The sequence below is a fragment of the Loxodonta africana genome, chromosome 9 (genome assembly GCF_030014295.1).
Source record: "Loxodonta africana isolate mLoxAfr1 chromosome 9, mLoxAfr1.hap2, whole genome shotgun sequence".
In the NCBI taxonomy this organism is placed as follows: domain Eukaryota; kingdom Metazoa; phylum Chordata; class Mammalia; order Proboscidea; family Elephantidae; genus Loxodonta; species Loxodonta africana.
The window spans coordinates 52,493,464-52,512,475 of record NC_087350.1 but is presented as its reverse complement, the minus strand read 5'-3'; the positions used below and the strand labels follow the sequence as shown (position 1 = coordinate 52,512,475).

The following is a 19,012-nucleotide window of genomic DNA, read 5'->3' as shown; positions in this document are numbered from 1 at the left end:
TGGATAAAGACTTTAAAGCCAAAGAATAAGCATTCTAGGCAGAGATAACAGTCAGTACAAAAGCCCTGAGAAGAGAACACCTCAGCATTATTGCGAACTGGCTAGGAGGCCAGTGTGGCTTATGCAGAACGACTGAGAAGCGCAGTTGTAAGAGACGAGGTTGACAAGGTAATAAAAGCCACATTGTACAGGACTATAGACCATTTTAAGAACCAGTTGTGCTAACATTTATAAAGGGCATGACACAATCCCTGACCTATAAAACCAAACCCAACCCACTGCTGTCAAGTCGATTCTGACACATAGTGACCCCGGAGGACACAGCAGAAATGTCCCATAGGGTTTTTAAGGCTGTAATCCTTACGGAAGCAGACTGCGAAATCTTTCTTCCGTGGAGCAGCTGGTAGGTTTGAACCACTGACCTTTTGGTTAGCAGCTCAATGCTCAATCACTGTGTCACCAGGGCTCTTTACCTGACCTATAAACCAAAAAAAACCCCAACCCGCTGCCATCGAGTCGATTCCAACTCATCATGACCCTTTAGGACAGAGTAGAACTGCCCCATAGGGTTTCCAAGGAGTGGCTGCTGGAGTGGAACTGCTGACCTTTTGGTTATCAGCAAAGCTCTTAACCACTGCTCCACCTGACCTATAAAACCAAAAAAACCAAGCCCGTTGCCATGGAGTCGATTCTGACTCATTAGCAACCCTGCCTGACCTACAGCAGATGATAAATAAATGGTAGCTAATATGATTACAAAAAGTCTATAGTATTTTATCAGATCTAAAATGCCACTATTTGCAAAAGATATTATTTTATGCACCACTAAGAACAAAATGCTGTCAGTTACATGACACACTATTGATTATAAATGCACCATAATTTGAGTGTCTAATGTGATCATAAGCCTTGAAAAGAAATTTTACGCTTTAAAAGGAAAACTTTAAATACCAAGACACTAAGGGAGTGAAGTATTTTGGCTCACTGAATTTTCTAATAAATGATTAATCAGAAAAATCCTTACTTTCTTACTTTAATATGTAGTATATGATATACAGAATTTCATCTTCTTCCTCACCTGTAAAATGGGGATAATAACTACCTGAAGAGCTATGGTAAGAATTAGTAATAATAGATGCACAAAATAGGTCCTAATTCAATGGGAGTTATAAATCTAAGGTCCTCATCTGATTCAGTAAAATAATTACAAACATATATTCATTTCACAGTACCTGAGCATAAGAAACTGTACAGCATTTGTAACTGATACACTAGCAAATGGTTTTCTATATATAGATCCTAAATAGATCTTAATTTCTCATTTACACTATTACCCTGAAGGTCAAGTAAAATTAAAAACAAAACACCTTCAACTGGGGGTTTCAGTTGGTTGAGACTGGTCAAAATTTTGATAATAATTCTTTTCATATCGCCTAATGAATATTTATGTATGCTTATATAAAAATGTTCCTTATCTACCAAAATCACTTATAAACATAAATTGACCAGATGGTTGAACACACACAAAAAGACAAAGAACCATAACGGGAATTTATGGTTTTGCATAAAGATTCATAACATTACCTAAACAAAATCTTCTGCACAATAGTCATGAAAATATTTTTCAAATATCACTAAACATACTTTGCACCCCTTAATGAACAAAGTTCAGTAATTATTACATACACCAGATTAGTAAAACCCTGAAAACTTACCTGGGCTCCCACTAACTGGAGAAGTGCAAAATTGACAGGAAGCACGTCAATGTCTGTGTTGATGGCAGTCTGATCAAAAGGACAAGCTTTTCGGTGAAGTTTATTCAAGCAGGTCTTGCAAACAGTGTGTGAACAACCTAAACTGATGGGTTTGTGCACATTCTCATCAAATTCATTATAGCAGATTGGACAGGACAGAAATTCTGTCCATTGAGCTGCCTGCACAGGCATTGTGGAAGCTGGATGCTCCAGTTAGCAGTCTAGCAGATCATTATTTTTGCTGTGTAGTGTTTTGTAAGCTAGAAATGGACAAAAGTAAGAATTAACCATATATTCATCATTAACATTTCATTGTTAACTGTTTCAGAACTTAAAATATGTCTAAATAATTTATATGCTTTGAATGTATTTTTAATTAGCTGAATTAAATTTCTGAACTTCCGTCCAGACACAATACCATAATAGTGTTCCTTTCAATTAAACCCTATATTTATATGGATTGCTCATGTAACAGTCATCAACGCTTTCATGTATTTTTCTTAATGATCATATCAAATAAGCAGATTAACTTCCCATATTTCCATTTGTAAAAACACACGCTGGCTTTTTTTTTTCCAAGTGTTCCCCTGATATAACTACTACTCCAAAACACATTAAGATACAGTCTAAGAGTTAGTGAGGTGCCCTAGTGGCGCAGTGGTTAAGAGCTTGGCTGCTAACCAAAAAGTTGGCAGTTCAAATTACCAGCCGCTCCTTGGAAACCCTATGGGGCAGACCTACTTGGTCCTACAGGGTCGTTAGGAGTTGGCACTGACTCGAAGGCACCTAAGGACAAGAGTTAGTGAACTCTGGAAACTATTAGAGCTGAACAATACCATAGTGAATCAAGTGTGAAGAAACAGCCTTGCCATCTGAATGACCAAGTCAGTTAAGAATATGTTCAACTTGACAGCTTCATGAAGGAGGAAATCTTTAGTTAGAACTTGACAAGAGGCTAATTGAGGTATTGAAAATCCATGTATAAGAGAAGATTGCAGTGATAGAACTGTATGTTTTGAAATGCTAAAGAGTGAAAAAAAAAAAGGAAAGAATGATGCTGACAACAAAATATACGGCCAAAGCAAAAAAATTTTAATTATTCACATCCATGTTGTATTAAAAACCTTTAAAAAAAAATTATTTTTTTGTTGTTGACAACATACACAGCAAAACACACACCAATTCAAAAGCTTCTACATGATTCAGTGACATTGATTACATTCTTCAAGTTGCACCAACCATCCTCACCCTCCTTTTCTGAATTGTTCCTCCCCCATTAACATAAACTCACTGCCCCCTGAGGTTCCTATTTAATCTTTCGAGTTGCTATTGTCATGTATTAAAAATCTTGAATGTGGTTCACTGTAATTCTTTTGACAAAACTATACTATTTAGTGATTGATACATATTGCTAAGAACTGTCAGGTCCAATGAGGAAGAAGAATAAAACATTCTCATAATTCTAAGATAAAAAAGCAAAATATAAATTTCTATTTATGTACGATTACGGTTTGAGAAAAATTATATACGTATCTGATTAAAAACTGGAAAAACACATGATAAAATGCCTGTGAGTGAATTTCTTCTTTTCTTATTCCTGAGAGTAAAATGTTTGTGTTACATTTTTTGGTAAAATAAAAGACAATATCAAGACTGTTGTTGTTAGCTGCCATCAAGTTAGCCCCTGATTCATAGGCACCCATGCACAATGGGATGAAACCACTGTGATTCACAGGGTTTTTACTGGCTGATTTTTTGGAAATAGATTTTAGGCTTTTATTCATAGTCTGTCTTGGTCTGGAAGCTCCACTGAAACCTGTTTGGCATCATCGCAACACACAAGCCTTTGCTGATAGACCAGTGGTGGCTGTGCTTGGCTACAATATCAAGACTATATTGTCTTCTAATTTAAAATCCTTAGATATTTAACTACAATACTCTGCATTTCACAAATTTTCCATCTCTTCCAATTGAAAACTTACATAAGTCTTACAAAAAGTTCTCTGGTGAACAAGAAAACTAGGAATTAGAGGAATCAAACAGCCAATACTTTGTTCATAGAATTGTTTACAAACCACTGTGTATTAGTTGCACAGAAATTTGTTTTTTAAAAATGTAGTCAGATTCAGAAGAAAAAAGTATGTAATTGAAAGCATTCCCATTAACACTGAAACGAAAAATTCTGTTAGCCTTTACTATGCTTTTATGTTCACAAAAACTAAGATATAAAAAAATATCTTGGTAAAAATCAATTGCTAAGTAAAAAGCACCCTATACCAATTTTTCTCAAACAGTTCTTAATTCAAAATATCTAATATCTTTATTTTTAAACTAGCCAAATCTTGCAAGTTATAATATACTCTATTTTATACCTTCCACACTCACATTGCCACACCTATCAATGCCATCATCAATCTAAAATCCAGTTAGTTTGCTTCCAACATTAAGAGCCGAGCACTAAGCAGGTAAACACATCACTCCCTACAGCTACTTAGCATTTTTAACATTCACTTAAAAAAAAAATTGTGCTTTTGGCTAAAGTTTATAAAGCAAATAAGCTTCCCATTCAATAGTTTATACATAAAGTGTTCCATGACAATTGCTTTCATTGCCTACAGTGTCAGCACTCTTCCCATTTCCCTGGGTTCCTCATTTCCTTTTGTCCAGATTTTTTACCCCTTTAATGTTCACTTTTCTATTGCAATAATAGAGAATAATACAAGGAAAAGGTCCCTGAGGAAGAACAAATTTTATCTTAAATCTACTACTGAGAGCCCTAATTTAGTTAATAACACGAACAAATATCAAAACAAGATGCTGCATGTATTTTTTCATAATGGCACCTGTTTGGAAACGCTAATTTAGTGGGCTAGGGTACATCACAGGCCACTGGGGAATAGAAGACTAGTAGCAAATATGCTTTCCTTATTTAGTTTTCCAAGATCATCTCAAAATGCTTTACATTAAAGTAAACTGGGTCAAAGGCGTGAAGTCACTGGAGTTTTAATCTCTCATATTTTCACCTAGTATACGCATAGTAGTTAAGAGCTACGGCTGCTAACCAAAAAGTCGGCTGTTTGAAGGCACTAGACACTCCTTGGAAACTCTGTGGGACTGTTCTACTGTCCTACAGGGTTGCTATGAGTCGGAATCGACTCAACGGCAACGGGGCAGGTGGGTGATACAGTTCTGAAGTGTTTCAAACTATTCCAGAATATTCTTGATAGTTTTGTGTAATAATATCCCATGTTTTTAGACGTAAAAACACTACAAGTTTTAATATAATTAATGTCTAGAAGTTTAATTTCTACCAGAAATTGAATACCTATCAAACATAAAAAAGAAACTCTGCCAAATTTTCTTTCCTTATACGATGAGACTTAAGGACTTTTGAATATTTTTTAAATGTTTTTCTTCACTACCTTTATCAATAAATTCTAGATTCCTCAATTACATAGACAAATGAAAATAAGACTATCTAAATCACGGAAGAAGGCTATATTGTTGTTAGCTAGTTTAACTAGTGATGACAAAATCGGACACTCATTTCTTTAAAAATGCACTTTGTAAATTTTTACTAGAAAATATTTTTGTAAGTATCAAAAAGAATAAAAAACCTGTTCTCTTTCTAATTTATTAAAAAAAAAGAAGCATCTAAATGAACCAAGAATAGCTAATACATGCTTTTATAAAACCAGATTCTAGATTTGTAATACATTTTATAGTAACGTATTTCTGTGAGCCTATAAAAGTCTAAATTGCTAATAAAAAAGGTTATAGTTAATAATGAGATAAGTATTCAACTTAAAGATAGTCCCAAGACATTTCAAATTGAGATAAAATGGATTAAAAAGGCCACAACTCTAGACATCTAAAGGGCTGTTTAATAAAAACATTTTAAGTTATTTCCATTAACTTCATTAAATTTAAGAGGGATAGAAAGACAAAGGGTAAGAGTAAGAAAAATTAGAGACAGGACCTTAAACAAATTTTTATTCAAGTAATTTTTCAGACTCTAAGTTCCTTGCTATGAATGCTAAACCATAAAACAGGAGGAATAACAGACATCTTTGATATGATGCAAATTACAAACTGCTTTATTAAGAACAAACTGCATACACATAAGCAGTTTCATTTTCTATTATTTGTCCACTATATTATGCAGCCAGTTCAGGACTAAGGCACCTGGTTTAAAAAAAATGCCAGAATAAAGTCTATGCCTTTTTCACTGTCATATAAGAAAAAACCTTCAGTATTTTACAATTCTCTTTATAAAGATGTCAACCCTGTACTAAGCTTAGGACTCAGGTATGTTAATTAAGACAATTTTTATTCCAGCTCACCCATATAAGGAATTTAAGTGACTGAAATGGACTTAACAGTGATTTTCAATTTAGAAACCTTAAAAATAATTATTTTGGGGCTTAAAATTATATTTAAAGCATCGTCGGTAGAATACAGAAGCCCCTGGTGGTACAGTTGTTAAGCACTTGGCTGCTAACTGAAAGGTCAGTGGTTTGAACCTACCAGCCACTCAATGAGAGAAAGGAGTGGCAGTCTGCTCCCATAAAGATTACAGCCTTGGAAACCCTATGGCGCAGTTCTAGGTCAGAATCAACTAGATGGCAATGGGTTTTTGGTTTGGGTAGAATTTAGGTTCTAAGCTAAGAAACTGCAAGATCTAAAACTTAAGCGTCCAAACCGTATCAAAAGGATTAGAGAAAAAAAAGAGTTGAATCACAATTGTAAAGGCTCCTACTACAGGTGACTTTGCTGTAGTAAAGACTTACGTTTCACTTCTTAAATCCACTATGGTGATAAACAAAAAATTTGGTTTTTAAATAAGTACGAGACTTAACTTTCAATACCTTCTAATATGGCAGTAATGGGATAACTTTCCATTTTGACTAATATAACCAACAAAATTTGCTTCTTTAGTAATGACTAAGCTTGAAAAATACTTGTATTTTTAAGACAGCATCTAATCACTCATTTCCGCCTATCAAATAATGGCTAATGGATACCTTTATCCTTCACATTACCAAAATGTTCTTAGCCTTTTGATTTTCTGATTTTAAAAGGGTACTCTATTAGGAAGTTTTTGGTTTTCATGTGTCTACTTTTATTCAGATAATTTATTTCTGGGAAGGATATTGATGTTCTAGAATAGCACTATTTAATAGAAATACAATGTGAGCTACCTATGTAATTTAAAATTTTCTAGTAGTCACATTATGAAAGGAAAAAAGAAACAATTTTAAGAATATATTTCATTTAAGTTTGTCCAAAATATTCTTTTAACATGTAATCAGTATAAAAAATTATTGAGATATTTTAAATATTCTGATACTAAGTCTTTGAAATCTGATGGGTATTTTACACTTAAGCACATCTCAGTTCACATTAGCTGCATTTCAAGTGCTCAACTGCCACATGTGGCTAGTGGGTAGTATTGGATAGTGCAGCTCTAGAGCATCTAAAATTAACTAATATTCGAAAGTAACTTTCATTAAGAATTTCAGGTGAAAGTCACAATTAAAATGTCTTTCACAGAACTAGAAAACTCTGATGACCATAAAGATGCAAGTTAAAGCATTCATGAGACTGGATGCAAAGCGTCAACTTATTTTGAAATTCAGCTAGCTTTATTTTACCACATTTCCTTTTTCCATCGCCAGAAAGTGAAGCTTCAGCCCAGTCTAACCAAAATGATAAGCAAATACTTATTATGACCTTGTTAGTCACTATTAGTCAGAATCGACTCGAAGGCAATGGGGTTGGTTTTATATATGTCTATTTAGCATTTTTTATTTAGCATCTTAGGTATTGCATATGACGTAAAAGGTGTTTTTGAATACAAAAAAGTTTTAAAAACCTGCTTTGCCAAAAAAGGAACTTTTGCTGATTTTTTTTCAAACTGGAAGACACAGCAAATTACAAAAGCATAAAGTGAATAAATGAAAACATATGAACAAAGGACATACAAGTATTCTTACATGTCAGGTTAACACAAGAGTAATAACAGATCAAGAGAAACTTAAAGGATTCACTAACGAGCATGACTGCAATTAAAACCCCAAAGAATAGAAGGCTGTTTGAATTATAACATTTACTTTCCTAAACATGATTGGAATATGTCTAACACTTTGTTCTAGCAATTTTTCAAACTTACAATTTGAAAAACATGAATCCCTAAATCAACAAAATTGGCAATACTGAAAAATGGCCCTTAACAAGATATTATGAACTCTAGTTCATGTTCTTCAAGAACTGAATGTAGAAGTAAACAACATAAGGAAGGGATGTGAGACGAGAACAGTGGTGTAGCTTTTAAGACAGATAAGAGAAGGCAATAATGGAAAAATCCATCGGCTATTCTTAATGGTTCAAAAAGTCTTAACTTAATTTGTATATTTAACCATGACGACACCGCACAGGCTAACTAAAACATTGTTTCTTTGCTTTTGGGTGAAATTATATCAATTTGGTGTTAATAACATTAGCTCTCTCAGGTTATTCAAAAGTTCCTGTTGGAATTTACAAGTTTAACACAAAAATGGAAAAAAAAAAAAGATTACTTAAGATAATTTGGAATACAAAGTGGTATTCACAGCAGGGTTAGGGTCAGCGCAGGAATTAAAAGAAGGCACATAGGTAGGGTGAGAGTAGGAATTAAAAGAAGGAAACCTAGGTTGTTAAAAAAAATAATAAAACAGGTTGGAAATTACTGGATTGTATCTACTTATGTCAGTGATTACTTGCGACTATTTTGGTGTCAAGGCTGTATCTGCGGGTATCTTAAACTCATCTTCTGTGAACCGAAGAATGAAAATAATAGCTACCCTCATCTTCTGCCTTCCTAAAAGCTAAGGATGGAGAAAAGTGGAGCTGCTTCTCTGAGAAACAAAGATGCTTTCTACCCTTCTTCTAAGATGGTGGAAGAGTCTCCTCAAGAGGCTTCCCCAAGGAAGAAAAATGAAAGAGGGAAAGAAGAAGCCATAGCAGAATTCCCTGGCTGTTTCATGCCACTGCTCCTAGTCACAAGCCCTGTGCAACCACACTGGTCCGGTTATCTCCCTCCTGGGAGGTTTAGCCCTCCCTGGGCATTGTTTGCCGGGGGTCCCTATTTACCACTCGGATCGTCTCCACCATCCCTGCGGTGGGGTCTCGGGAAGCTCCAGGGCAAAAAAACCGACAAGGAGAGTACTGGGTTTTGAAGACCTTCGCCAAACGCCCCACTTATTAACTGGTGTAGAAATAGGAGAGAGGAACCTGGCCTTTGCTTGGGTGGCTTCCTTGGGGGTCAGAGGCGCCCCTCGGGCAGTGTCGAAGGGAGGTGGCCATTTGCGCTGCCCGCTCCGCCATCGAAAAAGCCCTGCCGTAACAAGGGGCCTCCTCAGGCCCGGGGCTCCCGGCCCAGTCCGGTGTCAGGTGCGGTCCTCAGTTCCTGACCATCGGGGCACCGGCAGCGACAGCACACAAGGCCCCAGGCTGAGACCACTCTCCCTCCCGACTGCTGGGGACCCGGGATACGGGCTGGGGCCCGAGCCGCATCGTGCCCGCCTCCGCCCTACCTGAGGGGGCCCGGGCGGGGTCGCTAAGGGCCGCTCCCGGGAGCCCCGCGACGGCGCGGCTCGGCGACGGAGGCGCCTCGTCTCGCCGGGGCAGAGCTCGGCGGCGGCTCCACGACATCAAACTCCATCGGGAGCTACAGGGACAGCCCCGTTGGCGGCGGCTAAGGCCGCGACGGGGCCTCCTCCTCCTCCCTCCGCCTCCCTCTCCTTCTCACCACGGAGGCGGACCTGGAGGGATCCCGACTTAGCTCTCGCGAGAAGAAACTCCCCACCTCTCGCGAGATCACGCAAAACCGGGAGTTGGGGAGGTGAAAGAGCCCCTGTTGGTCACCAAAATTGCGCTTCAGCTTCCCTCTGGTGGAGCCTAACCACGCCGATCACGTGTCGAGGGAGACCCGGAGCACTGTGGGAAGCACTGTTAGAAGGCCTCGGTAAGCCGAAAGGGTTGATGGGAAACTCCCTGCACATTCATCAGCTCCGGAATCGGCCTGATTGACACAGGTTCTGGAAGCAAGTGTCTTGTCTTCTCTCGTGAAAAACGTAGTATCCATTGATTAGAATCTGATATATGTGTTCTATTTTACTTCCAGTCGTTGCCACCAAGTTGATTACAAATCATACTACCATTTGTCAGTGGAACTGCCCCACAGGGTTTCCAAGGTTGTAAATCTTTATGGAAGCAGATTGCCACATCTTTGTCTCACACAGTGGCTGGTGGGTTCCAACCGACCTTATGGTTTGCAGTGGAGTGCTTTAACCACTGCCCCACCAGGGTTCCGCATTCTACTTCACCCTTCCCCAATTAAGTGCTGACCAGATCCCTCAATCCACATAGGTGCCAGGAAATCTCCCAATTAAAATAAAATTTGGCAGCCACTTCCACGTACCTTATCTCTTATCAAAGAGAAAACAACTCAAAAGTTAACAGGGATCAAAAATCAAGCACAAATTCTGGCATTAATAGCTCAATAAATATTTGCTGAAGGATTTTTCACAGCAAACTGTAAGGGAGGAATTAATCTTTTTAAAAAATATACATAAAGAAAAAACTGGGACGGGGTAAGGAAATTAACATAAGGAAATCACATATGAACTACCAAGTGCCAGGTCCTGTTAGATAAGAAATATTTCATTTTTACTATTTTGTTTCATTGACTCCACAAAATAATCCTAAAAGGTAGATACTACATATTCGTCGTTACTAAGAAACTGAAGAACATAGGTTAAGAAAATAGCTACGAATTTTAATTAAACTTAAGATCAGTGTGAAACCAGATGTCCAAAAAAAGCATCGCTAGAAGTAAACCTACCACAAATTAGAAGACAAGTGGGAAAGTACCTTATAAACTATAAGCTTTAAAGAGAGAGAAAAAAAAAGTATGGTCATTACTGTTTGTGTGATAGGAAAATTCAGTGTATTATTTCCTTAAAAGATTCATTAGCCCAGTCAGATTTTTCTTTCCATGCATTATCCTTTTCATTTTCTGTTCTTTATGAAATTCATCATACCAGAAAGGTTCCCCAAAATGGTCATTTAATGTTTTCCATTCCACTGGACAGTGCTGGGTGCTGTATTTATATACTTGGTAATAGGATTTTTCAAAGGTAGCTTGATCACCATATTAAAAATTACAATACTGTCTCCCCTCCCATGGCATTTTCTACCCAGTTTTCTTCAAACTCCTTTTCAAAATCTGACATTGATTTTACTTGTTACAGTTTGTCTCTTACCACTAGAAGTTCCATGAGAGCAAGGATTTTTGTCTGTATACCTAATTTTTAGTACAAGTACATATTGTAGGAACTCAGTAAATATTTGTTGATGAATGATTACCCAATGATTAGTAAATGAATAAAACCAAAACCAAACCTGTTGCCATCAAGTTGATTCCAACCCATAGCAACCTGTAGGACAGAATAGAACTGCCCCATAGAGTTTCCAAGGCTGTAAATCTTTAGGGAAGCGGACTGCCACATCTTCTTCCCATGGAGCGGCTGGTGGGTCTGAACTGCCTGCCAATGTTTCAGTTAGCAGCTGGGCGCTTTAACCACTGCCCCACCAGGACTCCTGGTTAAATAAACAGCCAGGAGAAATTCTTTCCTTCTTTAAAATTCACAGATGTCGAAGAAACACAAAGCCCTCTATTCCCACCTCCAGTTTATTATTTCTTATGTAAAGACATGATAGTTACATTCAAAGAAAGAAAACAAGGATTTTCTCTTATAACAAAGTAACAACTACCGTTTCATGATCTTTTATACATAAATGCAGTAAAGGAAGAGATGTAACTCAAACATATCTTGCAGTTTCTTTAATACCAGAAACATAGACAACTAAAAGAGAATGTTTTAAATGAACAAATTCTATACTTTGCCATGCCTGCATTTTAAAAAAAGATTCCATTTTCCTGAATTTAGACATATCATGCAAACAGATACTCTTTTAGGAATTTTTTGAGATCACTCTGTGCTACTGAACAGAAATAAATAATAATAAATAACATCCATCACTTTCACAAAACAACCCTCCCCCCCACACAAAAAAGTCTCAAAGTGCATTACAAAAAAAAATTCACAACAATCTTACAAGGCACACAAAAATTTAGACATAGTTTCAATGGTGAATTTTTTTTAAACACCCAAGATCATAGACACAAGTTTATTAAAAAACCATTTATTACTGTTCTTTTGCCCTCTCCCTCCCATTTATACCCCTCCCTCCAAAAATTTCATCCTAGGAAGCAAAAATAAGAAAAATACTTCAATCACAAGTACACTACTTCTGAAAGGGATATAGTTCCATGCCTATAAATGGCCAATCATAAGTAAAATAAGAAAGAAAATTAAGTGCTGAGGATTTTTCTCCAGTGGAAGAAAAACACCATATACTTTAGAATAATTCTGTCTCCAACAGAGTACTCAAATACCAATTTTCATAAAGACACAAAACTCTCTTCTCTTGCTTTTCTCCTTTCTTTGTTCTCAGGGATTTGGGAAGAATTAAATATAAAATCATAGATTTTTAGACCTGGCAACAGTTGTACAAATTATCAAGACCTTTTTTTAAACTATTATTTTACTTACGAAGTTAAGAGAAAACCAAGGAGAGTGACTTGATATCACTAACTAGCGACCTACGTCATAAAGTCAGTTTTCTCATCTGTAAAATATAAAAGCTGGATTCTCTAAAATCTCCTCCAGAGTTAAAATTCTATGCAGGGTATATTTTTCACAAAGGTATCACAAAAAGGATATTTAACATTCATAAAAATCAACATGATTATTCAGCAGTAAAATTCTTATAAATGGTACAAAGTATATTACATATGAAAATATGAAAGGACATCAATAGAAATTAAATATAGCAGAAATTCTACATAAAACTGAGGTAAGTAGATAAAGAACAGAACATCTTCCAAGTAAGATGCATCCATGTCAGGCTTTTTTATTGAAAGTAGTTCCTGTGTTTAGAGAATGTGATTTTCCCTGCAATATATTTTAATCTTTGTCCTAACAACAAAAAATGTTTTGTATTTTACATAGATAGGGATATCAGACAGCAACAGCTCAAACACAATCTGAAATTTTACTCTCACTAAGGTAACCATACAATCATGGTTTTTCTTTTGGCACATTTCTGGAAATAGAGACTAAAACTCTAGGGATGGTTGAGATTTTTTTGTCAACATGTGACGGATGACAATCACATCAATGTAAATGAAAAAAACTAACTAAAATTTAAGGGGTCACTAATAGCTACCAATGTTTAAACTATTCATCTAGTGACAGCTAAAAAATTAATACATAATACCAACTCAAAAGTAATGATAAAAAAAAAAGGAAGGAGCCATTGGTACACACAATATGAATTAACCTCAAAGGCATTATGTTGAGTGAAAAAAAAAGTCCCAAAAGGTTAAACAAATGAAAAAAACCCATCGCCATTGAGTCTATACGGACACATAAACCAAAACCAAACCCAGTGCTGTCGAGTCGATTCCGACTCATAGCAACCCTAGAGGACCCTAGTAGAATTGCCCTGTAGGGTTTCCAAGGAGCGCCTGGCGGATTTGAACTGCCAACCCTTTGGTTAGCAGCCGTAGCACTTAACCACTACACCACCAGGGTTTCCATACTGACTCATAGCAACCCTATAAGACAGAGTAGAACTGCCCCATAGGGCTTCCAAGGCTGTGTATCTTCATGGAATCAGACTGCCACATCTTCCTTCCGAAGAGCAGCTGGTAGGTTCATAGTACTGACCTTCTGGTTAGCAGCTGTAATTCCATTCATATGGTACCTGGAAAATGCAAAGTTATAATAATGGAGAACTCATCAGTGGTTGCCAGGGGTTAGGGTTAGGAGAAGGGGCAGAGTAAGGGAATATTTTTGGGTAATGGAACTGTTCTATCTTATGATTGTGGTGATAAATGTACAAATCTAAAGCACATACATTAAAATTCACAGACCTGTATATCAAAAAAGAGGTAAATTTTACTATATGTTAATTAAAATAAAAAGGAAACAAGAAAACACGTATCATTGATAAATTTAGAATTTCTAAGAAAAGTAATTTTTCAGAGTTTCATGCCAATGGTATAATTTTACTGGCCACAAAATTATTCAATGCGACTATTTTAAATAAAATCAAGAAACTTGGGACCAATTCACTTCTAAAATACGTATATTAGTAATCCAAGGAAATAAAATTATTTTAAGGAATATTAGTCCATGTATAAGGAGACTCTGCTACTCCCAAGTGAATTTGAATTGTGTTCCTTTACAGTTTAAAACAACAGGTCCCTTCTGTTTAGAATCCAAGAGCAATTAGTTAAAAGTTAAAAAAAAAAAAATCACTGCTTTTATCACCTCTCAAAAGTGACTAATAACTGATAGTAGTTGTGATTTTAGGTTCATTATCTGTTATCCTAATTCTTTAAAGATTTTGGATTTTACATTTAGTTAAATCAGTCATCTAGAGACTCCAAATCAGAATCTGGAAATACTGTTGGACCCCTTTCTGTCCCTAGAATCAAGAATATTTAAGAGAGGAACACTATTTCTGTAGTCATACCACTGGGACTTATAAGTAACATTTGTGGCGAAAGAGAGCCCCATCAGCATTTTCATGCCTCCCACAACTTTAGAACTGTTAGAAGTTCAGAAGAAATAACAAAAATCAAACCCGCTGTCATCGAGTCGATTGTGATTCATAGCAACCCTACAGGACAGAATAGAATTGCTCCATAGTGTTTCCAAGGACCAGCTGGTGGACCGGAACTGCTGACCTTCTGGTTAGCAGCCAAGCTCTTAACCACTGCACCACCAGGGCTCAACATGTATTAAAAAAAAAAACAAAAAAAAACAAACTCACTGCTGTCTAGTCGATTCTGACTCATAATGACCCTATAGGCAGACCAAAAATAAGACCTAAAGGCAAGGGGGGAAATGCAATATTACAAATGCTGCGTTCTTACAGAAAGATTTGGTCAAAAGAACATTAAAAGGCTTACATAGCAAGTGTGTGATTCTAATTATAGTAGATTTTGCCTTTTGAGATCAGGCCTAGGTAGTTTTTCTCCATTGCTTCTGCCATGGACAGAAGTTAAGTGCTTTTTCAGGGCAGATTTGTGCTTGAAATCCATGTCACAACAGTGGCATTTGTATGGACGATCCCCACTGTGTATGTTCAAGTGGTCCTGAAGGGTGCTTTTGGCAGTAAATGTTTTCAAGCACACAGTACACTGGAAGGGCCGTATGCCCATATGCCCTCGAATGTGCCGGTTGAGATTTTTCTTCTGTGTAAATGTTTTTCCGCACTGTAAGCACAAGAAAAGTTTATGCATCTTAAGGTGGCGCAGATAGTTTTCAACATGAAGGAAGCCTCGAGGGCACCTAGGACACTGGTGCCTCAGTGAATAACTTTCCTCCAGATTCTGAATCTCATTCACTGTACCATGATTTCCTTCAGTATTCTCATGAAATATGCCCTGGCCTTGACTCCCAGGAATTTCTGTCACTCTATTCTCAACTGTAGAATTGATCAGTGAATGCTGAGTTTCAGAGAAATACATGTTTGCTTTTGAAGAGGTACAAGGCTGTGAAAACTGCTCATTTTCTGCACCGGCTGTACTGATTGATTCCACACTAAGGATACAAATTTCATTGTCTTTAAAGCCTATATCCACTGTAGATATTTCTGGTGACTTCATTTCTTTTCTCTCTGATGTCAAGCTCTCTACTGTAGACTGTAAAGCACTGCTTTCCTCTTTAACGTGGAAATCCATGCTCACAGGACTATCTTCTGAAATTTCAATTATCTCACAGTCTTTATCTGAATTTTCTTCTTCATTCTTAACATCTAGATCAGAGGACTGGCACAGGTCAGTATGCTGGTTGTTGTTTTTCATAGAAACATCAATTTCCAGATACTTTGACAAAGCTTCTGTGCATTTTTCCACAATGTGAACCATCTGAAGGTAACTAGCTGCAGTCAAATATTTCAAAAGTTCTTTCCTTTTAACTTCAAGTGCTCCAGTATAACAAGAGAGCAACAATTTTCTGCCAACTTCTGCACTCTGCAAGATGGTGATTCTGATATGTTTTGATTGGGTGAGTAAAAACTGATCTCTCATGAAAGTGGAGCAGGCAGCAAAAATCACCTTGTGCCCCTGAAACTCAGTGTCATTAATATAAATTGATACATCACAAAACAAATTCTGCTGTCTCAAAAGATTCATTTTCTGCAAGACCACATCTCCTTGCTGTTCAAATTGGAAATGCAGAACATCAGACTCAGCAGCCATGGTCACAATCTAAGCAAAATAAAACACACACGTTGATGTAAGGATGGGGAATGTTTTTCTCTACTGTGATAGTGAAAAAAAAAAAAAATCCAAAAACCAAATTCTAATCTGGTGAGAGTGAACCCCTAAGACACTGTCTTAAAACTCAGAAGATTATAATGCATTTCTCTGTGATCATAGCGCATTTTTCATACGTTTGCTACAGCATTTATCACACTGAATTATATCACAACGAATAATTACATCACATAGAAAATTAAGTTTCTATTAATCTCTTTTACTAAATTTTACGTGCCTTATGATCAACGACACTTTTAATTTTGAATATCCAGTAACAAGCAACACCCAACACAAAGTCGATTTAACATCGTATTTCAAATCAAGACACCTTAATGTAATCTCCGTAATGTATTTCCCAGCGTTCCCACTCCCCACCATTACAGGTCCTCATTCTTTTCACCAAAAGCACTGCAGTGCCTTCCATCAGGTCTACCTGACACCACATTCGCCTATATTTCAAACTACCCTCCTGATTGTAACCAAAATTCACTTCCGTTAAAACTTTTTTTTTTTTTTTCCCATTCTTCTGCTTTAAATCCTCCTTGGCTCCCCTCTTCCTTCAGGTCGAACTAACCAATCTCCTTAGTCCAGTAAAGAAGATCCTTCACGATCTGGCCCTAACCCAACTTTATAGTTTTATCCCCCCCTAGTCTCTACTTCATACTCGAAATTCCTTCAATATTAAATTTTTCATCATTGCCCTGACAGAAAAGACCCGAATACACCTTTGCACATATGTTTGACTCGCAATTCTAATTCCTTTTTCCAGTTAGTGATTTGGCTCCTTTAAGGGCCAAATACTACTTCTGTGACTCCTCCTCCCGTCTTCCCCACAGTCTGTAGATCCCTGAGCAACGTGAGACGGTTCCTTCCAACATCTGTTCTTCTGCATCTAGCACAGAGACTGGCAGAGCAGGAGGAGCTCAGGATCCTGTTGAACTGAAACCGGACACCAAGGTGGCCTCAACCATCTCTCCATCTCGGCACACTGGTCTCCCCGACCCAAGCTTGCCAGGGCCAAGGCCCTATCGGCCAGGGGGTTGGATAAACAGACTAGCCACCTGGGACTGCGCCCTCCTGCCCTCCTCCTCCTCCCTTTCCTCTTCCTCAGGCCTCCCCACCTGCCCGAGTCTTCTTCGTGCTTACTCACAGACTCAGAAAATTAGTCAAGGCTTCCGCGGCTGCGGCGGCCCAAACCGGAAGTTGGACTAGGAGGAAACACATCCGGTATCAACCTGTTTCATTCTTCACCAGTCCAGTCTGGGCGCCCCGGAAGGACATCTTTAGACGTTCTCCGTTCCTAACTCTCCCCACCCCCATCCTTGTAATGGCAGAAAGCTGCTCGAATTCCAGCAAGCCCTATTCCAGTTCCGGTTTCGTGACGCAACCTGTTCCCCGTCGTCAGTTCTCCCAGACGTCCTAGGTGGAAATGAGGTGTGAATTGCGTACACCGCATCGATCCAGAATTCACTGCGCCGGGTCGCCTGAGGCCCTCACGGATACTAAGAGGCCGGGACTTCTTAACTATGGCCATCGACAATTAAAAGGGTGGTGGAGGGAAGGAGGAAACCCTGGTGGCGTAGTGGCTAAGTGCTACGGCTGCTAACGAAGAGGTCAGCAGTTCAAATCCACCAGGCGCTCCTTGAAAATTCTATGGGGCAGTTCCACTCTGTCCTATAGGGTCGAAATGAGTCGGAATCGACTCGACAGCAGTGGGCTTTTGGAGGGAAGGAGAGAGACTACCATAGAAATCTGTATTGGAGTTTGCCTGTTTAGTTCCTTATGGGGATCTGGTCCCACCTTCTGGGTCTAGCTTCACAACTCCTACTGCGTCGCTGTCCGATTACCTCCTCTCCTGGCAAACCTAGCCTCTGAACCTCTGGACCTGCTGTTTCCTGGCATACCCTGTTCTCTCACTGCAAAAACGTTCATAAATCATACTATCCCTGGAGGTTTCCTGAACTACTCCTAAATTAGTTGGCTCCCATTTTGGAGCTTGTAATCCCTTTGACAGCCTTCATTATTGCATTTATCAAACCTATATTGAAATTACTTTTGTCCCATTTAGTTGGAGGTATTCCGATCTAATACTTCGTTGTTAGCTGCCCTCACGTTGGCCCCCGATTCAGTGTGGCCCCACGTATGACTTAATAAAATGCTGCCAGTCCTGTGCTACCTACACAATCAGTTGAGGATAGGACAATTGTGACCTATCGGGTTTTCACTGACTGATTTTTGGAATCAGATTGCCAGACCTTTCTTCCCAGTCCCAATTAGTCTGGAAACTGCTGAAACCTGTTCAGCAATATAAAAACATACAAGCTCCACTGACAGACGGGTGGTGGCTGCACTGACCTGGTTTCCTACCTAGGTCTCCTGCATAGGTGAGAATTCTACCAGTGAACCACCACTGCCCCCTAGCACTCAGTAGGCACTCAAATATCTGACCAATGAAGGAATATCTGAACCAATGCTTAAAAGCAGTTGCTCTCTTCTAGCAATCAAAGTGCTCTCAGGGAAGTAACTGATCCTAAAAAAAGGAAAACCAAACCTGTTGCCATCCGGTCAATTCCGACTCAAAGTGACCCTATAGGACAGACGAGAACTGCTCAGCAGGGTTTCCAAGGAGTAGCTGGTGGATTCAAACTGGCAACCTTCTGGTTAGCAGCCCAGCTCTTAACCACTAAGCCACCAGGCCTCCAAATGAACCTAGTAACAATAATTTTTGTTTAACACACATTTTCTCCTGAAGGCGATCCCAGCATGCTTAATACATTTTTAAAGAATAGGAATCAAGAAGACATTCTGGATTCAAATT

General features: G+C 38.2%; 2 protein-coding genes across 12 annotated transcripts in view; both read right to left on the bottom strand.

Annotated features, from left to right (window-relative positions):
* RC3H2 (ring finger and CCCH-type domains 2) overlaps positions 1-9,440 on the bottom strand; it is a 48,345-nt gene extending 38,905 nt beyond the window's left edge. For 7 of the 10 annotated variants that reach the window (XM_010587648.3, XM_010587649.3, XM_010587651.3 and 4 more), the window contains exons 1-2: positions 9,329-9,440; positions 1,716-2,014 (exon numbers count right to left, since the gene is read on the bottom strand). In XM_010587648.3, coding sequence (XP_010585950.1) covers positions 1,716-1,946 — 231 coding nt within the window. In that variant the 5' untranslated portion in view covers positions 1,947-2,014; positions 9,329-9,440. Of the gene's footprint in view, positions 1-1,715; positions 9,309-9,328 lie in introns of those variants that run through there. The other 3 variants (XM_023544955.2, XM_064291477.1, XM_064291476.1) reach the window with 2 other exon arrangements.
* A 201-nt stretch (positions 9,441-9,641) lies between these two features.
* On the bottom strand, positions 9,642-18,965 carry ZBTB6 (zinc finger and BTB domain containing 6). Of its 2 annotated transcripts, none has more exons than XM_023544950.2 (3): positions 17,316-18,965; positions 14,842-16,143; positions 9,642-13,628 (listed from the first exon to the last, which is right to left on the bottom strand). In XM_023544950.2, exon 2 carries the CDS (start codon positions 16,132-16,134, stop codon positions 14,863-14,865), a length of 1,272 nt encoding a protein of 423 aa, XP_023400718.1. In that variant the 5' UTR covers positions 16,135-16,143; positions 17,316-18,965; the 3' UTR covers positions 9,642-13,628; positions 14,842-14,862. The 2 variants fall into 2 exon arrangements, with proteins under 2 accessions (XP_023400718.1, XP_003407800.1); XM_003407752.4 differs by having other exon boundaries at positions 17,345-18,965.
* Between the last annotated feature and the right edge of the window lie 47 nt (positions 18,966-19,012).